The 23,449-nt window shown below is 38.2% G+C and overlaps 1 protein-coding gene across 1 annotated transcript in view; it reads right to left on the reverse strand.

Annotated features, from left to right (window-relative positions):
* Positions 1-23,449, reverse strand: part of LOC310717159 (potassium/sodium hyperpolarization-activated cyclic nucleotide-gated channel 2) — a gene marked incomplete at its 5' end in the record, with an annotated part of 63,155 nt that overhangs the window by 11,819 nt on the left and 27,887 nt on the right. Inside the window, one exon of the mRNA XM_083524872.1 lies at positions 408-554. Within this exon, the coding sequence (XP_083380998.1) occupies positions 408-554 (147 nt within the window). The remainder of the gene's footprint in view (positions 1-407; positions 555-23,449) is intronic.

The following is a 23,449-nucleotide window of genomic DNA, read 5'->3' on the forward strand; positions in this document are numbered from 1 at the left end:
TGTCTTTTCTTGGATTGACATGACTTTTTGCTTTGCAATGCTGCCAAATGATTCGCTGCTGAGTACCACATGGAAAGTTGGCTGTAAAATGTGAATTGCCATGCTACATATTTGCAACCACCCACCACAGAGTGTTTTTGTATGTGAGCACCAAATAAATTATTGTTACTGAAGGTAGAATAGGTAGAAAAAAAAAATCTATATAACACATTGTGCCGTTCCTGAGGGATAGATTGCTTTGTGCAGTAGAACACATTTCACTGTCAGCATCTTTATATTGTTTTGGAAAGTGTAAAGAGATCTGAGGTAAGTGCACAGCCTCCTGGGATTGTTTCTCCATGGATGTTTATACACAGACGCCTATACCTACGTACGCAACCACACAACGTGAGGATGCTATGCCTCACCTCTCTGAGCGGTTCGTTCAGCTCCTCCAGGATGCTCTCCTCGTCGAACATCTTGCCCTGGTAGCGGTGCTCGTAGTAGTCGTGGATTTTTTGCCGGAAATCTGCTGGAAGTTTGTGGAAGGACATGTACTGCTCCACTTGCTTGTACTAAGAGAAAACATAAAAGAATTGTAGATAGTGTGTGGTTAAGGAACCATGTCTCCCTTGCATTTTCAATCTTATGTACATATTCATATTTGCACAGATGCTGCTTTGCACTGCTGGCATCCCTGATATGCATCATCATTAGTTAATGAGGCAAATATCCCACAGATTTTTCATTTTGGCACAGAAGGAGTATGTTCATGTTTTGAGGCATTTAACATTCAGAAACAAGGTTATGCCAGCCATAACTTAAACAAATATATATGTCATGAACAACTAAGTTCTGCTTCCAAAGCAGATGTGGAAAATCCACTGCAACTGTGGCATCTTCTGGATCTTCAGCATCTTCAGGCTTTAAAATATAGTACAGTTAAAAGTTTATTGCTTCATATGACCAATAGAATCACGTCATTATTGTCACATAGTCTGTTACAGAATCCGAATAAGATTTTATAGGATCATGTAATATAGTGTGGGTAGTAATAATCTTATAAGACTGCTTGCTATAAGTAGAAGCCTAGAACCAGCTGTAGGTTTCAAATGTCCAAAGACATACAGTATGTCATGTTAGAATCACTCTAATAGTCAGTGGTGGACAGTAACAAAGTAAATGTAATTCGTTACTATACTTAAGCTGCATTTTTTGCGTATCAGTACTTTACTGAAGTATTTCCATTTGGGAAGACTTTTACTTTATCTTCACTACAGCTCAAAGTCCAATATCGTTCTTTTTACTTAACTACATTTTGCGAAAATCATTCCTTCCTTTTCATTTATGAGGGGATAAAAACTGTTCAATCACGCAGCAAGCCACCAATCAGGATCAAGCGTACGCTCTATTTTGAACTTGTTTTGATTGCCACTTGGTGGTATCTACTTATAACCAACATACAGTTCAGCCTCAGTACAACAGCAAGCAGAACATTTTGAGGGGAATAAATGATGGAAGAAACCAACACTTGTGACCGTATGTGTATCAATCAGTGTTTGATTTATTAATATCATTCTATTAATAGATCGGTGTGCTCAGAGTCCTGTGACATAAACTGAGTTGATTATGCAAAGAGTCTTGTGATAAAAATAATAATAGGAACATTATAGCCATAATAAATCAGAGTACATTAGATACTGAAGTACATTTGAAGACAAAAACTTTTGTCCTTTTACTCAAGTGAAAGTTTAAAGGGAGCACTAACTTTTAGTGGAGTAATATTCTACCTCTTTTATTTCTACATTAACACAAGTACATTTGTGTACTCTGTCCACCACTGCTAATAGTAACGTTTTAATAATGGTGGTCTCCACTTTCATTAATGTCACAATATGGCTGACATCAAACAGCCGTATTATGCCGTCATTGTAATCGCATTGCTCATTCACAGCTAGAGGCCATTTTAATCACTAATCCATCTGCATGTTTTTTGGGAAAGTAATGAACAAATGATGAAAAGAAAAACAAGAACCTGAATAAAACCCATTGGGAAAACATGCCAAATTGTGCACAGACGGCAAACCTCAAGCTTAGGCTGAAGCTTGAGGAACTGTGGGGCCACCACCGTGACACCCAGGTGTTCTTAGACAAAGAGTCGGCTTGCAAATATATTCATTAGCCCTTGGTATAAACCTTGTCCCTCATTTGACTTAAGAGACCACACTGGCTTGATTACTAGCACAATTAACTACTTTAGCATGACACTGCTCGACAGGCATTAAGAAAGAACCCCGGACCAATAATGGCTCAATAGCTCATTGGGCTCATTGATGACTTAAAAAAAGTTAATAAGCCTAATGGTTGACTCAGGACAGAAAGAAATACACTAAGAGCCACTGATGGGGACTGATATCTCTTTGTGTGGCATAAAAAAGGCTCAACCTCAGAACAGAATCCAAATGCACTGAGAAAAGTAACTGAATTATTTTTGATTAAAGGCATAAGAGGTACACAATGTGTCATTTTCTGCAAGTTTTCCATTTTCTTGGGGATTAGAGGCTTAGTGCCATCTCACTGCCTGTTCTGATGGGCTGAATGGGGGATTATTATCTGTTCCGTTGTCACTCAGACAGATAGCAGTGAATACTTTCAACAAATATTAGAGCAAATTAGTATTAGAATAACGCATGTGTGTTAGATGGTGCTCGGAGGTGTGGTTCCCATGCAGGGATTTAGTCTAGCGCTGTGATGGCTGTCTGGCTGTTCTATCTGTGTTGTGCTGGGTGATTTATAGCTGCGTATTTATAGCTGTGCCACAAGGGTTCCAGTGAGATGTGCAGTGTCAGTTAAGCTCAGGGACAGTAGGATGGCTCGGTGTGCTGGTTCGTGTCAGGCTCCTTCTCAGTGATTTACAGCAGGTCTGCAAAAGCTCATCTTCATCAGACACCAGTACAAGTGCCAATACGCAATGATTTAGCCCAAACAACACACACACACACACACACACACACACACACACACACACACACACACACACTCAAGTACCAGCTCAGTATAGCCCTAAGCAGAATTCCTTATTATATGCACCACACTTAATATGGAAGGGGATGGAATTCAGAAGTAGTGCTTGGGCCCCTGCACTTATTTCATGCTCTGCTTCATAAGTCACAGTACATGTTGGAATTCATGTTTCCTCTCAATGAACTGCAGCTCACCAGTACAAGCATCACTCATGCAGCCCTAGACCATGATGCCACCACCACCACCATGCTTGACTGTAGGCAAGACATAATTTCCTTGGTACTCCTCACCAGGGCGTCTCCACACATGCTGAACACCATCTGAGCCAAACAGGTTTATCTTAGTCTCATCAGACCACAGGACATGGTTCTATTAATTCATGCTCTTGGACAGGTTCTCTTCAGCAAACTCCAGGCTTTCTTGTAAGCCAGCTTTAGAAGAGGCTTCCTTGTGGGCGACGCCATCAAACCGGCTTGTTGTGTATGGTCTGAGCATCGACAAGCTTCTGCAACCTCTAAAGCAATGCTGGCAGCTCTCATGTGTCTCAAGCCAGCTTTTGCACCTGACCAACAGCACGAGGACTCAACTTCTTTGATCGAACCTTGCGAGGCCTGTTCCGAGTGAAACCCGACTTGGAAAACCTCTGTATGACCCTGGCCATTCATTCATTTATTCATTTTCTCCCGCATATCCGTAATTCGGGTCGCGGGGGCAGCAGTCTAAGCAGGCCCCCGCCTCCGACTGCTGCCCAATCCTCATAGCACCGTCCCTTACGGTCCCTCCTGCAGGTGGTGAGCCCACGGGAAGGCGGCCCCACGTCACTCCGGCGTCACGGACCTTAATATTTCCCTGGCCAATGTATTGTAACTCAGCCTAGGTCATCTTTGTGGAGAGCAACAATTCTAATTCTCAAATCCTCAAAGAGTCTTTGCCATGAGGTGCAATGTTGAACATCCAGTGGTCAGTATGGGAGAATTGTACACAAAGCACCAAATTTTAACTGCTCTAATACAAGATACACAAATTTGTATGGTCCTGACAAGCAGAGACAAATATGAACATGATGAATAGGACATGTAGCTTTGCAGGGTTACATGACATACAGCTGTTATCGCTTAGGGTGTACTCACTTTGGTTGCCAGCTATTTTGACAATAATGGTTGTAAGCTGAGTTATATTTTAGAGGACAGTAAATCTATACTGCTATCCAAGCTGCACATTGACCACTCTAAAACACATCCAAGTTTAATTTCGATGATATTATCCTTCAAAAGAAACACTATAATGGTTTTGTGAAATACTGATTATTGATTTTTTTATTATTTACAAAATGCAAAGATAGCAAATGTAAAAAAAAAAAAAATCTAAATGAAATGAATATTACTTGGTGTGACTACCTTTTGGCTTTTAATTGTTCCAATTGCACAAAGTCAGGGATTCAGGGGCAAAGGGTAGTCATTTTTGTTTTATACAACAGAGAGATTACTATGAAAAGATGATTAGAATGACTAATAATACAGTATTATACCTACATAATATTTAATATTGTGCATTAAATGATAAAAGAATAATTGATCACACACTACATTATCCCACAGACTCTATTACAATATAAAATGGTTTCGCTCCAGTACCTGTGTCTGTTTTACCCTCTGGATGTTCCTGATAATAGTTATATCAGTAACTGATTTATAATAGTGTTTAATCTTAAGGCTACAGAGAAAAAAACAAAAAAGAAAAGAAACTTGGCAACACAAACACTAAGGACACAGAAAATAGCCCCTGGAAATGGAGAGCCTATTGCAGTGGCTTCTCACTGTGCACTGAGGGAGTGATTGTGATTGAGCAACGGGACATATCTATAGCGAGGACAGCATGACTATTCCAAAATGCCTCGATTGTGACCTTCAGTGTTACATCCTAATCATTCAATTGGGAAAAAGCAAGAGACAGGGGGAAGGTGAGAAGTGAGACAAAGAAGGGAAAGAGAAGTGGCCCTGGAGGCTAAATGTCTGGGTGTGAATAATTGAAAAGAGGAAAGATTCCCTACAGCTTCAAGCATCAAACTATTTATTTCCCCCTGAAGGGCCACAACACATATTTTCCCTTATTATAGGTGTAACAGTGACATAATCTATATTTGTATCTGCAAATTGCCCAAATATCATCATCTGTATTCGAAACCAAAGTGGGCATGACCTATTCTTTTTTTAAATATCCTTATTTTATGGAACTCCTCTGAAACTGAAATATCAGTATCATGTATGAATTCTGGCTCTAACAGTTCCTCAACCTCAGCGACATCACTCGAGTTCATGCATGTAAGCGCGTGCCAATCCCCTATAGTGCCTCGAATACTAACAAATTTTGTTAACATAAACTGTTCATAGAAAGGATTAAATAGTTGACAGTCATTTGCTCTGTGACTTGTCCTGAGATTATGTCTTCTTCGATATACAACGGTGCTGTTGCGACGCTAAAAATACTCGCGTGTCTGTTGAAAAAGGTCACAGAAGAAAAGAAATAATTCTGTTTGACAAGGTTTTGTTCGCTCCCTTTCAACGACGCAGCGTTTTTTTTCTCTGTGAGATTTTTCAGAAGCCTGCCATTTTGTTTGGAATATGTCAGAGGCTGAACTCATATTCCCATTGTGCAGTTTTGACTCGCTTTGCTGCATCCTGTTTCATAAAATGTTCTAATCCAAAACAAAACACCTCAGCCATCATGCAGCAGCTAAAGTGGAGAGAATGCCAGGCAGTATGTCTTGCTAAGTAGATAAACTTACAGCAGGGGCTCTGTGTGTGTGTGTGTGTGTGTGTGTGTGTGTGTGTGTGTGTGTGTGTGTGTGTGTGTGTGTGTGTGTGTGTGTGTGTGTGTGTGTGTGTGTATATGTGTGTGTGTGTGTGTGTGTGTGTGTGTGTGTGTGTGCTCACTAGAAACAGCATGTTGACTCTCCTGCAGCTCTGTCGCAGTGCCCTCCTGCTGCAAGTGAAATTTGACTAATTTGAGGTTGGGAACAGGCATCTCAGTGCATGGTCAACTGGGAGGTGCGTAATTCAGCCGTCTGATTTAGCCAAAAAAAGGTCCATTAAATTACCAACAGCACCTTCGCTGCTGGCAGTTGTGGCTGAGCCGAAATCTGCCCCAGAGCTACAGTGAGGAAAATAAGTATTTGAACACCCAGGTGTTCAGGTGTTCAAATACTTATTTGCAGCTGTATCATACAAATAAATAGTTAAAAAATCATACATTGTGATTTCTGGATTTTTTTTCTTTAGATTATGTCTCTCAAAGTGGACATGCAACTACGATGACAATTTCAGACCCCTCCATGATTTCTAAGTGGGAGAACTTGCAAAATAGCAGAGTGTTCAAATACTTAGAATAAAACTGGAGCAAACTGAAGCAGTATAATATGAGATTATGTATCACTAAAGATGAAGGCAACATCCAGACATTTTCTTGCCTGCTAAAGGGCTGGACTAGGCAACAGGTTATTCAGTTCTCTACAAAAAAAAGTAGAACATATCCATTAAAAAATGCACTTAGGTGAGGTCCTTTTAAATGTACTTCCATATTACAAATGATTTTTTTTTAAAGATGAAATAAGGTCAATATTCTTTTGTCAAAAGTAAAAGTACATAGTAGTACATGTTAGAGCAAATGTTATTTTCTTAGTTACTTATCCCACAGAAAACATTCTCCCCATAATTTAATGGAATCTGGTTAAAAAAAAGGATATAGGGATTATATTAAATCAGGCATATATTAGTACTAATTATTTTAAATCATATATCAGGGCTATATTATCACTAATAAAAACATTCCTGTGCAGTGCAGTATATGGACAAAATTCTGGGACACCTGCCCTTTTCAGCCACATGTAATTTCTCCCCAAACTGATACCACAACGCTGGAGGCACACAGTTGTATACAATGTCTTTGGAGGCGGAAGCATTCAATTTCTCCTGCACTTGAACTACGAGACCCAAACCTGTTCCAGCATGGCAATGACCCTGTGCATAAAGTAAGCCCCATGAAGATATGGTTCAATGGATTGAAGTGGAAAATCTTCAGTGGTCTGCTATAGAGCTGTGACCTCAACCCTATTGAACACGTTTGGGATAAATTGAAATGCTGACCCTACTGATCAGATTTGCCTTCGCCGGGCCTTTTCTTCTCACATCAGTACTTTACTTTAATAACACCTTTGTAGCTGAAAGAACACAAATCTCCACAAGCACTCCAAAATCTAGTGGAAACACCTTTCCAGAAGAATGGAGGGTATTATTACTTCAAATTCAGACTAAATATGAAATGGAAGATGGCCAATAAGCACCAACAAATCTTATGACCAGGCGTTTATAAACTTTTTATATAGTGTATATACAGCAACTGTACAATATTTATCAATGGAAATAGAATTGATGCCAGTCTAACGAGGCATTACCAAAGACCACAAGCCAGTTTAGTTAAATATAGCCATGTTAATTTTGGCAAATTAGTAAATATCACCGTAAAATGCTTTCTTAATTTAGAGACCTTCATACTTTCAAAAGCGACAGATCAGACACCCCAGTGAGTCTTTGTTAACTCCAGCATATTGAATATTTTTCTAATCTAGGAGCATACGTCCTCATATTCCACCACAGCCTGGTAAAGTTCCAAAATCAGATGCACACGTACACTTTAAAAAGTCTTTTTGAAAGTTTTTTGTCACTCTTAGATGTAATTACTGAGTATTGAACATTCCAAAACACAATAAATCCAGTAAGAAAAGTACAATTGGGCATAATTTTCCATCTCTAGTCATTACAGTGGCAGCCTTCTGGCTATTATATTAGAACTGTCTCTAAATAATGCAGTTGTGGTCCTTTATAATCATATGAATATTGGCGTTTACCACCCAACCCCCACCCCCCCTCCCTAGCCTCAAGTATTTGGAGTCTGATAACTTCTATGGTTTATTCTTTTCAATCCATCTTGCTTATGGACAGACAGTTATGCACCATCTTGGATTCACAGCTTTATGTATGTATCATCGATATATTGCTCTCCTTAATGTTTGCTTTGCGCATAATATTACCAGAGCACCTACAAATATATATGCAATAGTTATGGATATTATAGTGCTGTCTCTAAATAATGTAGTTGTAGTCCTTGCTATTATATTTTAGGAATGGTAGGATTCAGCGTGCATCGGCATAAAAGTTAACGTTGTGATGCATCGATTAAAAAAAAATGTGCATCAGATACAAGTTGGCATTTGCATCGCAATGTATCATTTGTAACATATTTGCATTGGAAAAAACTGATTTATTTATATATAATGATTAGTAGATGTGCTATACTTTTATTATTTAGAACGTGACCAATAATTTGTGACCAATATTTGATATGTAGATTGATTTCTCCTTGCTAAACTGTTTCTCAAGCGCGTTCTCTCAGCACCACCGCTGCTATGTGAATATGACGTATCCCAAAACTACAGAGACCGAGACCTGAGAGTCACATAGAATAGAGATTAACATGGCAGAGGTAGAGCTGCTTCCGAGACAGAACAGGAAAAGAACATTTGGTTTTATTGAATCTTTTTTTCTTTAATTTGCACCACAATAGACACGCATTACTCAAGTGAATTGATGACTTGCTGTCTGTCTGAACCAAAGAAAAAAGTGAACTGTCTGTACCCTATTGAATTGCTTAGCATCATATTTTTCCATTGCATCATATCGCATTGAATCGCATTGTGTTGAATCAAAATAAATCACATTTTGTTGAATCAATTTGAATCGCATTGTAATAGGGGTGAATTGTAACACATTGCATCAGTAGTTGCTTTATATGTATCTTTAATGTATCGTATCATTGGCTATCGCATTGACCTCAGTTATGGAGATGCACATCCCTAATATATTATGTATATATAGCCCATAAAGTTTTAAGAAATTTCCCCACTGTGGGACGAATAAAGGTATATCTTATCTTATATATTTGATTCTAAGGATCCCCTAAATCAATGCTGGCATTGTGTATGGTTTTGTTTTTACAATTATAAGGAATCTTTTCTGTAGATATTTGTTGGTATATTGCTGACATTCTGATAACCTGTAAATGTTCGTTCGGCCATCAAATTAAAACCAATATTTATTTGGTATATGTTTATCCAGAGTGACTGGCAATTAAACTAAGGGTCAAGGACCAAGTGACTGATAGACCAGAGTCCAACCATTGTGTCAACTTTATCCTGTGCATTATATAAAGCCAGAGGTACTTAAGGAAGTCTACATTCTATTTTATCATTCTCATCAAGCCATGCTTTTCATGCATATGTTTGCACAACAAACAACAAGATGAGCTGCCTGCAGTATCCTCTTTCCAGTTTAATGCCATTGTATAATGTTAGACCTGCAGTACACTGACACAAAGCATAGGACCCATTACATCAGTAGCCTATAGAAACATTCTGTAACCTCATATTCTTTGCATGGATAAGCAAATACGCTGCTTCTGAAGTATAAAGCATGTAAAATGACACGCTGTCCAGTCCCTGGAACAGATACCTTTGGTGCAGTGCACATCTAAGCTGATCTGAGGTGAAACTGAGACCTCCAATCAGCTCTTTCAGTTGGACCAGAGACTGGACTACACAAAAAAAAAAAAAAAAAACACTTCAAATCATGAGTTCAAATCACAACCACACCAACCTGCCACTTCTTGGCCCTTGAAAAAGATTCTTAATCCCATAGCTGAATGAATTAAGTAAATGTAAGTCACTAGATGTTAATATCAATGTTCATTGCTTTCATTTAAGCAGAATAAAATGAAGCTGTTGATCATATCCGAATAAGGGGAAAAAATAATATGTAACAAAAAAAAAAAAAAAACTGAACTGAGTGATTCCTTCACCTTGTGTTTGCGAATTTGACTTATTTGTAACATGAAGAACTCAATAGCTCTGTACATGAAACAAATATGATTAGTTCAATTCCCAAGTCTTCTGGTCTGAATTGTTCGTTTCTGTTTCCTGTACAGAGCCTGTGCGTCTGTCAAATGACAAAAGAATAAATGGCTGGGACCAGAAAAGTTGAACTATTTCCAGAGCCTATAACAGATGTAACCCTTGTCTAAACCTTAGATTGTTTGCATTGTGATTATTTCATGGCGTAGAAAATGTACATCAATAAACACTGAAAGCATTTACTCACTGTAACTGAGCTATGAAAAGTACCATATCCATTGTTAAATAAACCAGGGTAGGTTGAAGATCAATTCACTATAGGATGCATATTTTTAGCCGGGTGCAGACAGGAATAATGGTGAGGCGCCGTATTAGATAAACGGCCAGAGACGAGGGGAAAATGGAGGTGATAGGCGATAAGGAGCAGGAGCAATGCGGCAGAAGACAAACGACTGCTGGGGCTTTAGTAGTGAGGAGAGAGAGAGAAAATCATTCTTCAAGCTTGGCTCTTTGGACTGTACCAGTTTTGCAGCTACATTTGCAAAAGCCCAGCAGAGCTACAGATGGAGTTTACAGTGTGCTTCACTTACTGCACCAATCTGCCAGATGTGGCTCGCTCATCTAGTCATAGTTTGGAGTAAAAAAAAAAAAAAAAAAAAAAAAAAAAAAAGCTAGCAAAAAACATTTTGTATATACATTTTATATAATGTTTTGTACCTGTATGTGTATATATATATATATATATATATATATATATATATAGTTCAGGCATAACATTGACATAATAACATAATAACCAGTGAAGCAAATAACACTGATTATTTCATCATGACACCTGTAAGTGGTGGGATTTAATATGCAGCACATTTTGTCTTTAAATGTGATGTGTTAAAAGCAGGAAAAATGGGGATTTTAGCGAGTTTGAAAAGGACCAAATTGTGATGGCTAGACATCTGGGTCAGAACATCTCCAAAACTGCAGCTCTTGTAGGCTTTTCATGGTCTGCAGTGCTCAGTATCTATCAAAAGTGGTCCAAGGCAAGAACAGTGGTGGATCGTGGGGACCAAAGGCTGACCCGTGTGGTGCAATCCAACAGACGAGCTACTAGGCTGGTGGTCATAATGTCATGCCTGATCGGCATGAAATGCATGAAAAGAAATGCACATCATGTACTCCGCTTTTAAAAAATCTCTGAGAACTAAATCTTTCTGCTGGAGAAGTTGCCAAATCTTTTTGGCACATCAAAGAAAGCTGTAGGCTGTGATGTAAATTAAGAGCGGGTTTTAGTTTGAGGAAGGTGCTATAAGATGTTTGTGTGTAGGAACGACAGATGAAGACTCATTAATGAGTCTGGCTTTCTCGCCCTTTTTTTTTTTTACAATCCAATCTGTTTCTCCATCTTCTAGATTTACTACAGGCATTTAGCATTGTTTTATAGAGGCTATAAAATTAGCAGATAGCACACACACACACACACACACACACACGCGCGCCTGCATGCACGCACGCAAACATACACAATCAGTGGTCTGCACAATCGCATCCAGAAATTCTAATGCAAACACTTAGACACACACACAAACACACACACACACACACACACACACACACACAAACACACACACACTGCCAACCAGAACTAAAGCAGCACAGCTGAGTAGGTCAGATGCCTGAAGGAATCGCACACAGTAGACACAATCATTTAGTGCACCATATGCAGGGGGATGTGAGGACTGTTTTTGTGTCACAGAGCATCTTCAGGCTCTGAACGACTCAACATATCATGTCTCAATACTTTGACTTATTGCCTGAATACTTTCACTCCTTTTTAATTGGTTAGAAAAAATAGTACCTGTGCTCTCCCTTTAAAAGCATTTCTAAAAAATTATGTATGCATTCTGTAGACCCTTAAATCACCGACTTCCAAATAATCATAAAAAAAAAAAAATTATATATATATATATATCAGATTTTTTAAGCAATTCTGATGAATTGAGAAGACAGATGTAATTTCAAGTCATATAGAAATATAAGAAATATATATATATATATATCCAGTGAGGAAAATAAGTATTTGAACACCCTGCTATTTTGCAAGTTCTCCCACTTAGAAATCATGGAGGGGTCTGAAATTGTCATCGTAGGTGGATGTCCACTGTGAGAGACATAATCTAAAAAAAAAAATCCAGAAATCACAATATATGATTTTTAAACTATTTATTTGTATGATACAGCTGCAAATAAGTATTTAAACACCTGTCTATCAGCTAGAATTCTGACCCTCAAAGACCTGTTAGTCTGCCTTTAAAATGTTCACCTCCACTACATTTATTATCCTAAATTTGATGCACCTGTTTGAGGTCGTTAGCTGCATAAAGACACCTGTCCACCCCATACAATCAATAAGAATCCAACTACTAACATGGCCAAGACCAAAGAGCTGTCCAAAGACACTAGAGACAAAATTGTACATCTCCACAAGGCTGGAAAGGGCTACGGGGAAATTGCCAAGCAGCTTGGTGAAAAAAGGTCCACTGTTGGAGCAATCATTAGAAAATGGAAGAAGCTAAACATGACTGTCAATCTCCCTCGGACTGGGGCTTCATGCAAGATCTCACCTCGTGGGGTCTCAATGATCCTAAGGAAAGTGAGAAATCAGCCCAGAACTACATGGGAGGAGCTGGTCAATGACCTGAAAAGAGCTGGGACCACCGTTTCCAAGGTTACTGTTGGTAATACACTAAGACGTCATGGTTTGAAATCATGCATGGCACGGAAGGTTCCCCTGCTTAAACCAGCACATGTCCAGGCACGTCTTAAGTTTGCCAATGACCATTTGGATGATCCAGAGGAGTCATGGGAGAAAGTCATGTGGTCAGATGAGACCAAAATAGAACTTTTGGGTCATAATTCCACTAAACGTGTTTGGAGGAAGAAGAATGATGAGTACCATCCCAAGAACACCATCCCTACTGTGAAGCATGGGGGTGGTAGCATCATGCTTTGGGGGTGTTTTTCTGCACATGGGACAGGGTGACTGCACTGTATTAAGGAGAGGATGACCGGGGCCATGTATTGCGAGATTTTGGGGAACAACCTCCTTCCCTCAGTTAGAGCATTGAAGATGGGTCGAGGCTGGGTCTTCCAACATGACAATGACCCGAAGCACACAGCCAGGATAACCAAGGAGTGGCTCTGTAAGAAGCATATCAAGGTTCTGGCGTGGCCTAGCCAGTCTCCAGACCTAAACCCAATAGAGAATCTTTGGAGGGAGCTCAAACTCCGTGTTTCTCAGCGACAGGCCAGAAACCTGACTGATCTAGAGAAGATCTGTGTGGAGGAGTGGGCCAAAATCCCTCCTGCAGTGTGTGCAAACCTGGTGAAAAACTACAGGAAACGTTTGAACTCTGTAATTGCAAACAAAGGCTACTGTACCAAATATTAACATTGACTTTCTCAGGTGTTCAAATACTTATTTGCAGCTGTATCATACAAATAAATAGTTAAAAAAAATCATACATTGTGATTTCTGGATTTTTTTTTTAGATTATGTCTCTCACAGTGGACATGCACCTACGATGACAATTTCAGACCCCTCCATGATTTCTAAGTGGGAGAACTTGCAAAATAGCAGGGTGTTTAAATACTTATTTTCCTCACTGTATATATATATATATATATATATATATATATATATATATATATATATATATATATATATATATATATATATATATATATATATATATATAAAACAACAGCAATGCACAAGGATGAATTAGATTGTGTCAAGTTATATAATATTGTGTGTTTTGTATTATATAGTGAGTTGTATTATTTTTTGTTATGTTTTTGTGTGTTTTTTCAGTGGTGTTGAGTCATGTCACCCCCACCAGGCATAACATTATGACCAGGGATGTCAATTTATGACATGTATTTGAAATATGTTTAAAAAAAAAAAAAGTTTTTTTGTCATTTGTATTTGACTGGGTTGTAGAAAATGGCTTTATATTTTGTATCAAAACTTTTTGTATTTTTTTGATACTATAAAACACTATAAAATGCAACCTCTAATTGGTGCCTTCTCAGTAGTTTATCCAGACTTGTTGAGCTCAGAACAGAAAATTGATCCATATGGAAGAAGGTGGTGAAGGTAAGAAATGTGCAGGTCCAATGGTTGATGATTAAATATATGATTTGATTATTTTAATCATATTACATATTTTGCATACCATTGCATGAACAACTGTTTGACACATATTATTATATTTATGATTAACAGTCATTCGCAAGGGATTTGAGCGAGTTTGATGAGCGAAAGATTGAAATGTTCTGACCCAGTCGTCTAGCCGTCTCCAAAACTGCAGTTCTTGTGGGCTGTTCCTGGTCTGCAGTTGTCTATCAAAAGTGGTCCAAGGAATAAACACTGGTGAACCGGATACAGGGTCATGGACAACCAATGCTCATTGATGCACGTGGGGAGTGAAGGCTGGACCGTGTGTTCCGATCCAACAGATGAACTACTGTAACTCAAATTTCCATGAAGATAGGGTTTACAAGGGTGGGAGTGGAAGATCTTGATTTCCCTGCTGTAGACCTCTGACCTCAACCTTATTGAACACCTTTGGGATGAATTGGAATGCTGAATGCACCCCAGGCCTCCTCACCTCACATACATCATTTCCTGACTTTACTAATGCCCTTGTAGCTGAATGGTCACAAATCTTCACAAGCACACTCCAAAATCTGATGAAACACCTTCCTAGAAGAGTGGAGGTTATTGGAACAGCAAAAGGGAACTAAATGTGGAATGGGATGTTTCGAAAAGCATTTACAAATATTATGATCGGGTGTACCACAAAATGTAACCCATATAAATGTGTCCAAAGTCTCAGATTTTTTTAAAACCCATGATGGTGTGAAACATTCTCATCCTCGTTGCAGCTTTTGAATTTGAAAATGTGATGTATTGCAGCATGAGCTTTATGTAAGACGAGTCGTTGTTTGGCTCATAGTGGGATGGAAAATGCCAGACCTGTCTCCAATTTCTCAACGAAAAGCATTTGTGGGGGGAGTTTTTGAGGTTCCTGTGGTCCTTAAAAAACATCTTCTGCCCTGCACAAAGCCGGGTGTGCCGAGTCCTTGAAGGAGACGAGGAGGTCATGTCTGCAATCAATCTTTAAATGTGCCTTTTGTGTGATTTTACTCCACATGGCATCTATTTGCAACTTGTTGTGCAGACTGAATACTGTAATTACTCTGTCAATTATGTTGCGGTGATTGACAAGTGGGAAGAGAACGCCTCGTAAGGAGTCTGGAGTGTGGGTAAATATGTCCACTACGGACAATAATAAGCTTAAGGACTATATAGAAACCCTACTAGATCCGTGATCAGTGTTTCACTTGCTTTAATACACTGCATTGAGGATTATTTTTTACATGAAAAGGATTGATTAAACAGAATAAACGATGCACAGGACATTTATAGACCTACTCCTATGTGACTGTAGAGCCTCTTTTTGTCTGCTTCCTGTTTCAGAATTAAAGGAACACCTTTTTAAAAAGGCGCAAATCTGCACAGGTAATATTAAGTCAGGCAGCGTTTGCATTCTTTGGGTCGGAGTCACGCTTTCAAAGGGGAACCGCACCAATATATTCTCTCGTGTGATGTCGTAGTGGCACAAAAGAGACAGGATTACGGCTCACGGCGCTGAAAGGAAATCTACGGCTGAAAATGTCTAAGGTGGAGAGGGGCTTTGATAACTTCAATTCGAATAGTCACTTTCACAATAAAGCGCTTTCAGTGGCAAAATTATTTAAAGCCGCTGTGTAAAAATACGGCACAAAAACGCAGGCCTGCTCTTAAATGTCGCCTACAGAAACACTCTGTCCCCTTCTTTCTCTCATCAGCTTATTAAAGTACCCTCAAGGGCAGCGAACACGCCATAGAAATGTGCACACACACACACACACACACACACACACACACACACACACACACACACACACACACACACACACATACACAATTACATAGTGTATATCACCTTCAAAAGGACGCGAGCAGAACACTGGTTTGCTGCCTCATCAATTTTAGCCTGTCTAGTGGGACATTGTAATTTCTTAAACACACGCAAACACACACCCAGATGATCCCACATAGTGCTCAGACCAAAGTCTACATGCACACACAATATTACACAACCCCTGCTTCTGATCTGAGCTGACTCTAATTGCAAACTGCACATCACTAAATAGGTCATACGGGTAGTAGGCTCAAATCATTGCACTTTCACAGACATTCATGCTTCGACTGCAGCTTTTTGTTTCCTCTGCTTACATGTAAACACGAGCACATTAGCAGAGAGACACCAATAAAGTTAATTCGTTGACGGAAAATATTTCATCAGGAATAATACTTAATGTAGGCCAATGAGACCACAGTCCCGCCCACATGATTTCTATTGGCTCACAAGAGAAAAGAATTCACACGTCCTTTACTTATCAGGGAATCAGTTTTTCCAACACAGAGCCGACAACTTGTATTCACTGTGGCATAGATTTCAACATACGGATCGTTGCGAGTTCGAAATCGAAATCGCAGATGAGCCAATCAACATATGACGCCTGAATGAGTGACAGTCGCACAGGAGTTTTAAATTCTCCACTCCTGGAAGCCCCGCCCACTTTAATTCACACGATACTTGGAAAACATCACCCATAAGTATATAGTGAACGTCAGAGAGATGTTTGAGAGCATTCTGAGCTCATTTTTTTTTACATACAAAACATGCCACACGAACAAATGAGTAAAAGGTATATAATCTTTAATGGTAATGGCTAGACAGTGTAGATGTGTTTATACAGTGTGGTCAAGGCTGCCATCGTCTCGAGTGACCTCGGGTGTATGTACTATATATTCAGGGTTTTACAGTAACCACCAACATTTTTTAAGTTTATTTTTTTGGAATACACAAATAACATAGTCTGACCCTATACATATACACATACAATACAGTTTTTAATGGTGAAAGGACTATATAATAACTGTATTGCATAATACCACATCAGGGTTATTAATGTTATTATTTACCTATCTCCTTTTACAAGCATATAGGTGTTAGGGTAATTAGGGAAATAAATGCATATAGTGGATTTCTTTTCCACTTCATGCTATCCTTTAGACCTTCTGCTATTTTATTTACATTCACAGCATTTGGCAGATCCCAAATCGAGCACAACTTACAGTTATCTTTTTTATAAGTCTTTGAGGGTTAGAGGCCTCACCTAGTGGCACAGCATTGGCAGCTTGGTGTTGCTCAGATTTGAACTCACAACCTTCTGATCAGAAGTCCTACATCATAACCACTGATATACTACTTCCCCTACTTCATGTGTAACTCAACAAAGAACTGAACTGAAATGAACTCTCTCACACACACACACACACACACACACACACACACACACACACACACACACACACACACACACACTTCGCACACCCATGTCTTCAGTACCACTTATATCACATCACTTCATTACCATAAACTTTCTACATGCCGTTTTTGCACATCTTTCCTGGATTGCTGCTATTTGCTCTTTTACACAACATTTTGTTTAAATTTTTGCTTCTGTTCACTTTGTCTCTTTACAACAGGTTTTATTTTGTGTTTTGTGTATTGTCTTGCACTGTCTTGTGTTGTCTTTGCACCGTTTACACCAGGTTGCACACGATGCACTTTATGTGGCGAGGACACTTACTAGTCCTTTGCCCTGTGTTTTCTGTTTCTGTAATTGTTGTTGTATAGAGCATCAGGGTTCTGGAGGAACGTCGTTTCATTTCACTGTGTACTGCGTCAGCTATATATGGTTGAAATGACAATAAAACCTTCTTGACTCTTGACTTGACCTAATAATTCATTTCCAATCAAATTGGAGGACAAATGATTTGAATTGCAATGCATTACAACCCAACAAGCAGAACGTCTGGTCCCATGATTTCATACATCTCAAAGTCATACCCTGTGAATTCTGTCCTTTACTTGAGTGCACACTCCATCGCAATAATTAACATGAACAATTAGCATTGATTAGAATGCATTCAAACGGTGAATCCTCTCAGCTTCCTGATTGGTTACAGAAGAGCGATTTGCCTGGCTTACAAGTGTGTTTAAAGTTTCCATGAGGTGGTAAACAGAGTAAGATTATAGAGACTCATTCGATCAGTATTTGTAAAAGTAATAACTGTCTCTATGCTGTAACATTGATCACTGTGACAACTGGAAGACAAGATGGAATAAAAGCTGCTTGGGGCAGAAAAGAAAAATGGCAGCTGGTCTGTTAGCTTTGTGTACTCACAATACTCACAATACACAGCTTCAGTGCAGCTGAAACATTTTCTGTGTTTAAACAGCTGAAGGAGGGCCAATAAAAAAACAACTATTTTTTAAACTAGAAGGCTTTTCAGCCATGCTAATAGTTACCTAATTAAATATTATGATAAAGATTGATTATATAGAGCTTAGATTATGGTCGAATTTTTGTTACTACGATAATCAGAAATGGTGACAGCATGAAGGCAACATATTGTTTCACAGGAATGAGGAAGCATGCTAAAAAAAAAAGTGAGGAAGTCAGCATGTCTACAAAGCGGCAGATACAAAGACAGAGACTTCATGTAGACCGAAAAGCAAAAAGCGTGAGGAAGTGTATTGAGAGACACAGACGGATGCAGAGAGAGCCTCAATACAGCTTGCCAAACATGTGACGTCTTGTGCAAAACTACCATAGCAAATATTTCAGAGTTTCTGCACATAAAACAAAAAAGAAATAAATAAAATTATACGTATATATTTATAAAATATATAGACAGACAGATAGAAACATGCAGTGAAAGAGATGGATACAAAAGTGTGGAGGTATAGATGAAAGTAGGGAGAGAGAGAGAGAGAGAGAGAGAGAGAGAGAGAGAGAGAGAGAGAGAGAGAGAGAGAGAGAGAGAGACAGAGAGAGAGACAGATCAAGTGAGAGAGTTAGGTAAAGCAGCTGAGGAGGAATAATGAAAGTGACAGACAGACAGACAGACGGACGGACGGACGGACGGACGGACGGACGGACGGAAGGAAGGAAGGAAGGAAGGGTATGGGGGTGCGACAGTAAGAGACAGCTCAATAGAGAGAGATGTATAGAGAGAGATAGATACAGAAAGTTGGAGTTACAGATAAAAGTATGCAAGAGACAGAGACAGAGAGATACAGGGACAGAGATTGAGTGGTTATAAGAAAGTGACGTCCTTGACTGAACCGCCAGCTGCAGTGTGTACACGTGTAAGTAAAAGGCTGATGTTGTATTAATGGAGTGCAAATGAAACTCCACTGATGTGAGCGATGAGTTTTCATAAAGCTTCATAAATAAAAGAAGTTGCAGACATTCTGGTGACGGAGGCGTGCTAAATGAAACAGCCACGTCATCTGGCTGAGTGATTAATCTGTGCAGGGTTTTATGTTGTGTGATGAACTGTGATTGTGTTTGTGCTGGGATTAAATGTCCCATGTTGTGGAACACATAATAACAGAGGATTGTAAAAAAAAATCTCATAGCTTTTAATAGCAACAAATCATTAGTTTGAAAATGAGCAAAACAAAACACAATAAAAAACTCCTGAGACCGTTTTTGTCAATTTTGAAAGCTAGACTTCAAGTGGCTTGTGAATTTTTGTGAATTTAAGTTGCATGGTGATGCTCACAGGGAGTCTGGTTAGAAAAGTCTTTTGAAATCAGCTCATGGAACGATCTGAATCCAGATTTGAACCCCACTAGAGATTATTTGCCTTATATTAAACATAAACTAATTAACAAACAACTTAACTGTTCTAATGCAATCAATCGATACTGTACGATTTTGAACTAGCTTCTAAAAAATGATTCGTTTTTAAGACTAATGAAAGCTTAATATTTTAATTTGGACCTTTTTTTGGACACACACATGAACACAAACTTTAAGCTGCACAATTAATCCTCTTTTAATCATGGGAAGTGTGTTATTAGTAAGCTTAAAAAAATCTCAAATTTAAGAACCTGGTGGATTCTTTATGCCTATAAATCTTATGTGATCCTGATACACAGAGTAACACAAATAAGCAGAAACTATATCGGCATTTTTTTCTGTGTTGAGTAAGAAATTAATAAAAGATGAACAAATGGTGTCATTCTTTAAATGCTAAAAAGAATATCAATTCGAAAATCACATTACAGGGGTATTAGAGGAAGAAAACTTAAAAATAAATATTTATTATTATATGGACAATTTTTTTGCACATTGTCTCACATTTAGCTCTGTAGACTGGTCACATACTGTGTACTGTATTATGTAAAGTCCTGTGTAGAGGTCAGTTTGTTCTGGTAAGATTTGTGTGATCTTGTGTTTATTCATGTTGTTTTATGTAGCAACTTGGTCTTGGAGGAACCTTGTTCTTTTCACTGTGTGCTGTAATGCATATGGATGAAATGAGAATAAAGCCAGCGGACTTGACTTGGATTATTTACCAATAACAGCAGGTGATTTATTTTACCTATAAGACAGCAGTTTGCCATTTTTATATATTAAAGAAAGTTGTATTTGTATATCTATATATCATTTGTATATACACTCTGTATAACTTTTGTACATTTATTGTGCATATAATATTTTGAAAATATATATCCCATACTTCTGCACATTTTAACACTTCTACAGTGCTCTACATATTTTTAGATATTATCTGCATATTCTATCTATCTATCTATCTATCTATCTATCTATCTATCTATCTATCTATCTATCTATCTATCTATCTATCTATCTATCTATCTATCTATCACTTTCATTATTCCTCCACCTTCGTTTATCACAATATTCCACTAACTGATGTACTGATGGATTGTTTGTATGGATTGAACATCAGGTTACTGGAGTACATTGGAGGCATACTGAGCGACTGTGTATCTGATTGATGGATTGGTTGGTTTACAGGGTTGGACTGGAACAGAATATAAATAACAGTGTTAGAGTTCTAGAAGAAAAAATAAAAGTATCCGCATATAGTATCCGTTTGCAAAAGGCAGCATACCGAAAATACAGTGACTTACATATTTAAATCGATCCTTTTTGAATGCTTCTTCTAGACAAACTATTTTTGGAGCGCTTTTCTTTCATTATGCATTTTGATATACTCACTACAGAGCAGCTACACATCCACATCTCTTATCAGCTAAAACATACATACAGAAGTAATGATATGTAGCTTTTAACAATGCTGACAATTTTAGTTATGCTGAGATAATTGATTGTATATATTGAATTCCAAAATAGATTAGTGTATATATATATATATATATATATATTTTTTTTTGTTTGTTTGTTTGTTTGTTTGTTTTTTTGTTTTTTTTCCTCATATCTTCTCCTCTCCTTTAATTTCCTCAAAAATTAAAGATCTAATATATATAAATTAGCCAATCAGGTTTACATTTCACTGCAAGTTGTAAACTACATATAACTATGTTTGTGACAAATAAAAATCTTGAATCAAAAGTTTTTCTGAATATTTACATACTGTGTACCTAAAATCATGTAAATTGCTTCTGGTATAAATTGCACTGCTGTGACATGATTGTAGAGTGTAAACAGAAAGCAAATATACAAGCATTTGTATAAAGTGGCTAGACTTCCTGAATAAAATTTTGTGGACACCTGAACATATGATTCGTATGTGCTTTTTTGAACATCCCATTCCACATTTATTTTCCATTTGCTGTTATAATAACCTTTAGCAGGCCACTCAAGATCTTCCAATCCAAACCATGTACACCATATCTTTATGGAGGTGGCTTTGTACAGGTTTGGGTCTCCTGGGTTAAGTAGAGGAAAAAATCGCATCCAGTGACAATCCAATACAATTGTGTGCTTCCAAATGTGTGGAAATAGTTTGGTTAAGAAGCACATATGACTGGAAAAAGCAGGTGCCCCAATACCTTAGCCCATGTAGTGGACATCAATTACGTGACTGTAATCTTAGAATCACTGATTTTGACAAATAATAGCTACAATATGTTTGTTTGGCAATTCATCATAACTGCTGGTAAGAGTTACCTTCCTGTGACAAATAAATCCTCCTTTAGGCCTTTGTAAAGGACTTTTCTGTAGCTTTAATGGAACCCCCCCAAGGCCAGCAAATCTTTCTTCCAAACAATAAGACAATTTCCAGCTGTGGCTAAAGTTCCACTTATTCCAAATCCTCCTGCAGCCAATACATCTTTCTCTGGTGTGACTGCAAATGGCTGTAGCTTTTCTCTTATTGCAATGGACCATTCCAGTGGCTGATTGAGCGCTAGTTTCTCAACTGACACTCCAAACAACACAATAGCTCATTTTTCTTTTCTTTTTTGTCCTTTTCCGATGCCATGCACAGTTTGCTTCAGTTATAAATGATTGACACCACACCTCTGACAACCTCATTATGCCTATATAAATTCCTATAGCTAGTTAATGCTAAATGTATGATGCAATTACTTCAGGTATGAGTGATGTCAAGTTACATCACTCGTTTATTAATAAGGGCATTTTTATTAGTAATATCATGGTTGCACCTAACAAACAGAGTAAATTAGAATTGTATTGATATTGACTCCTTTAGTACCAACCTCTGTGAGTTATTAAAGACATCAAATGACGCCCTTTTTTAAATAATTAATTCGCAAATTGCTTTGGCATAAGACAAATTACAATATGAAAGACCTGTGGCTATAGGAAAAGTAAAGAGTTCATGATTTATTATACGGCAATAACAGTAATGCAGTGTTCTTTTTCCTCTTTTAACCTCTGCGGTACAGCAATGATGAGAGGTTTGTATTATTTTTTACCCATTTCCAGTTTTGTTTAATGTTGTAGGGAAATTCACTTCTCTCTTTTAGCATTTCCTCACATCACATTTCTTCCTTAGCCTCTTTTCTCTCAACTTGTAGTTTACTGTTACGGATTAATCCCGAAGCCTCTGTCATGTGACGTATGATGTGAAAACATGTTGGAAATAAATGTTTTATAAATATTTTATAAATATGTCTGTGGTTCTTCCCCAAAATGTTACCACAGATATGGAGGCACACAATTGTATACGGTGTCACTTGATGCATTTTTTTTCCTCCACTGGAACCAGGTGACCCAAACCTGTTCCAGCATGCCAATGCCTCCGTGCACAGTGAGCTTCGTGAAGATATGATTTAATAAATGAGTTGTAGTAGAAGATCTTGACTGCTCTAGAGCTCTGACCTCAACCCTATTGAACACTTTGGGGATTAACTGGAACACCGACTGAACCCCCAGCTCCTTTACCCTATATCAGTACATAACATGACTAACACCCTTGTGGCTGAATGAGCAAAAATCTCCACAAACACCCTTCAATATCTAGTGGAACATCTTCCCACTAGAGTGGAGGTTACTATATCA

This window comes from Silurus aristotelis (genome assembly GCF_946808225.1).
Source record: "Silurus aristotelis genome assembly, chromosome: 22".
NCBI classification, from domain to species: Eukaryota; Metazoa; Chordata; class Actinopteri; order Siluriformes; family Siluridae; genus Silurus; species Silurus aristotelis.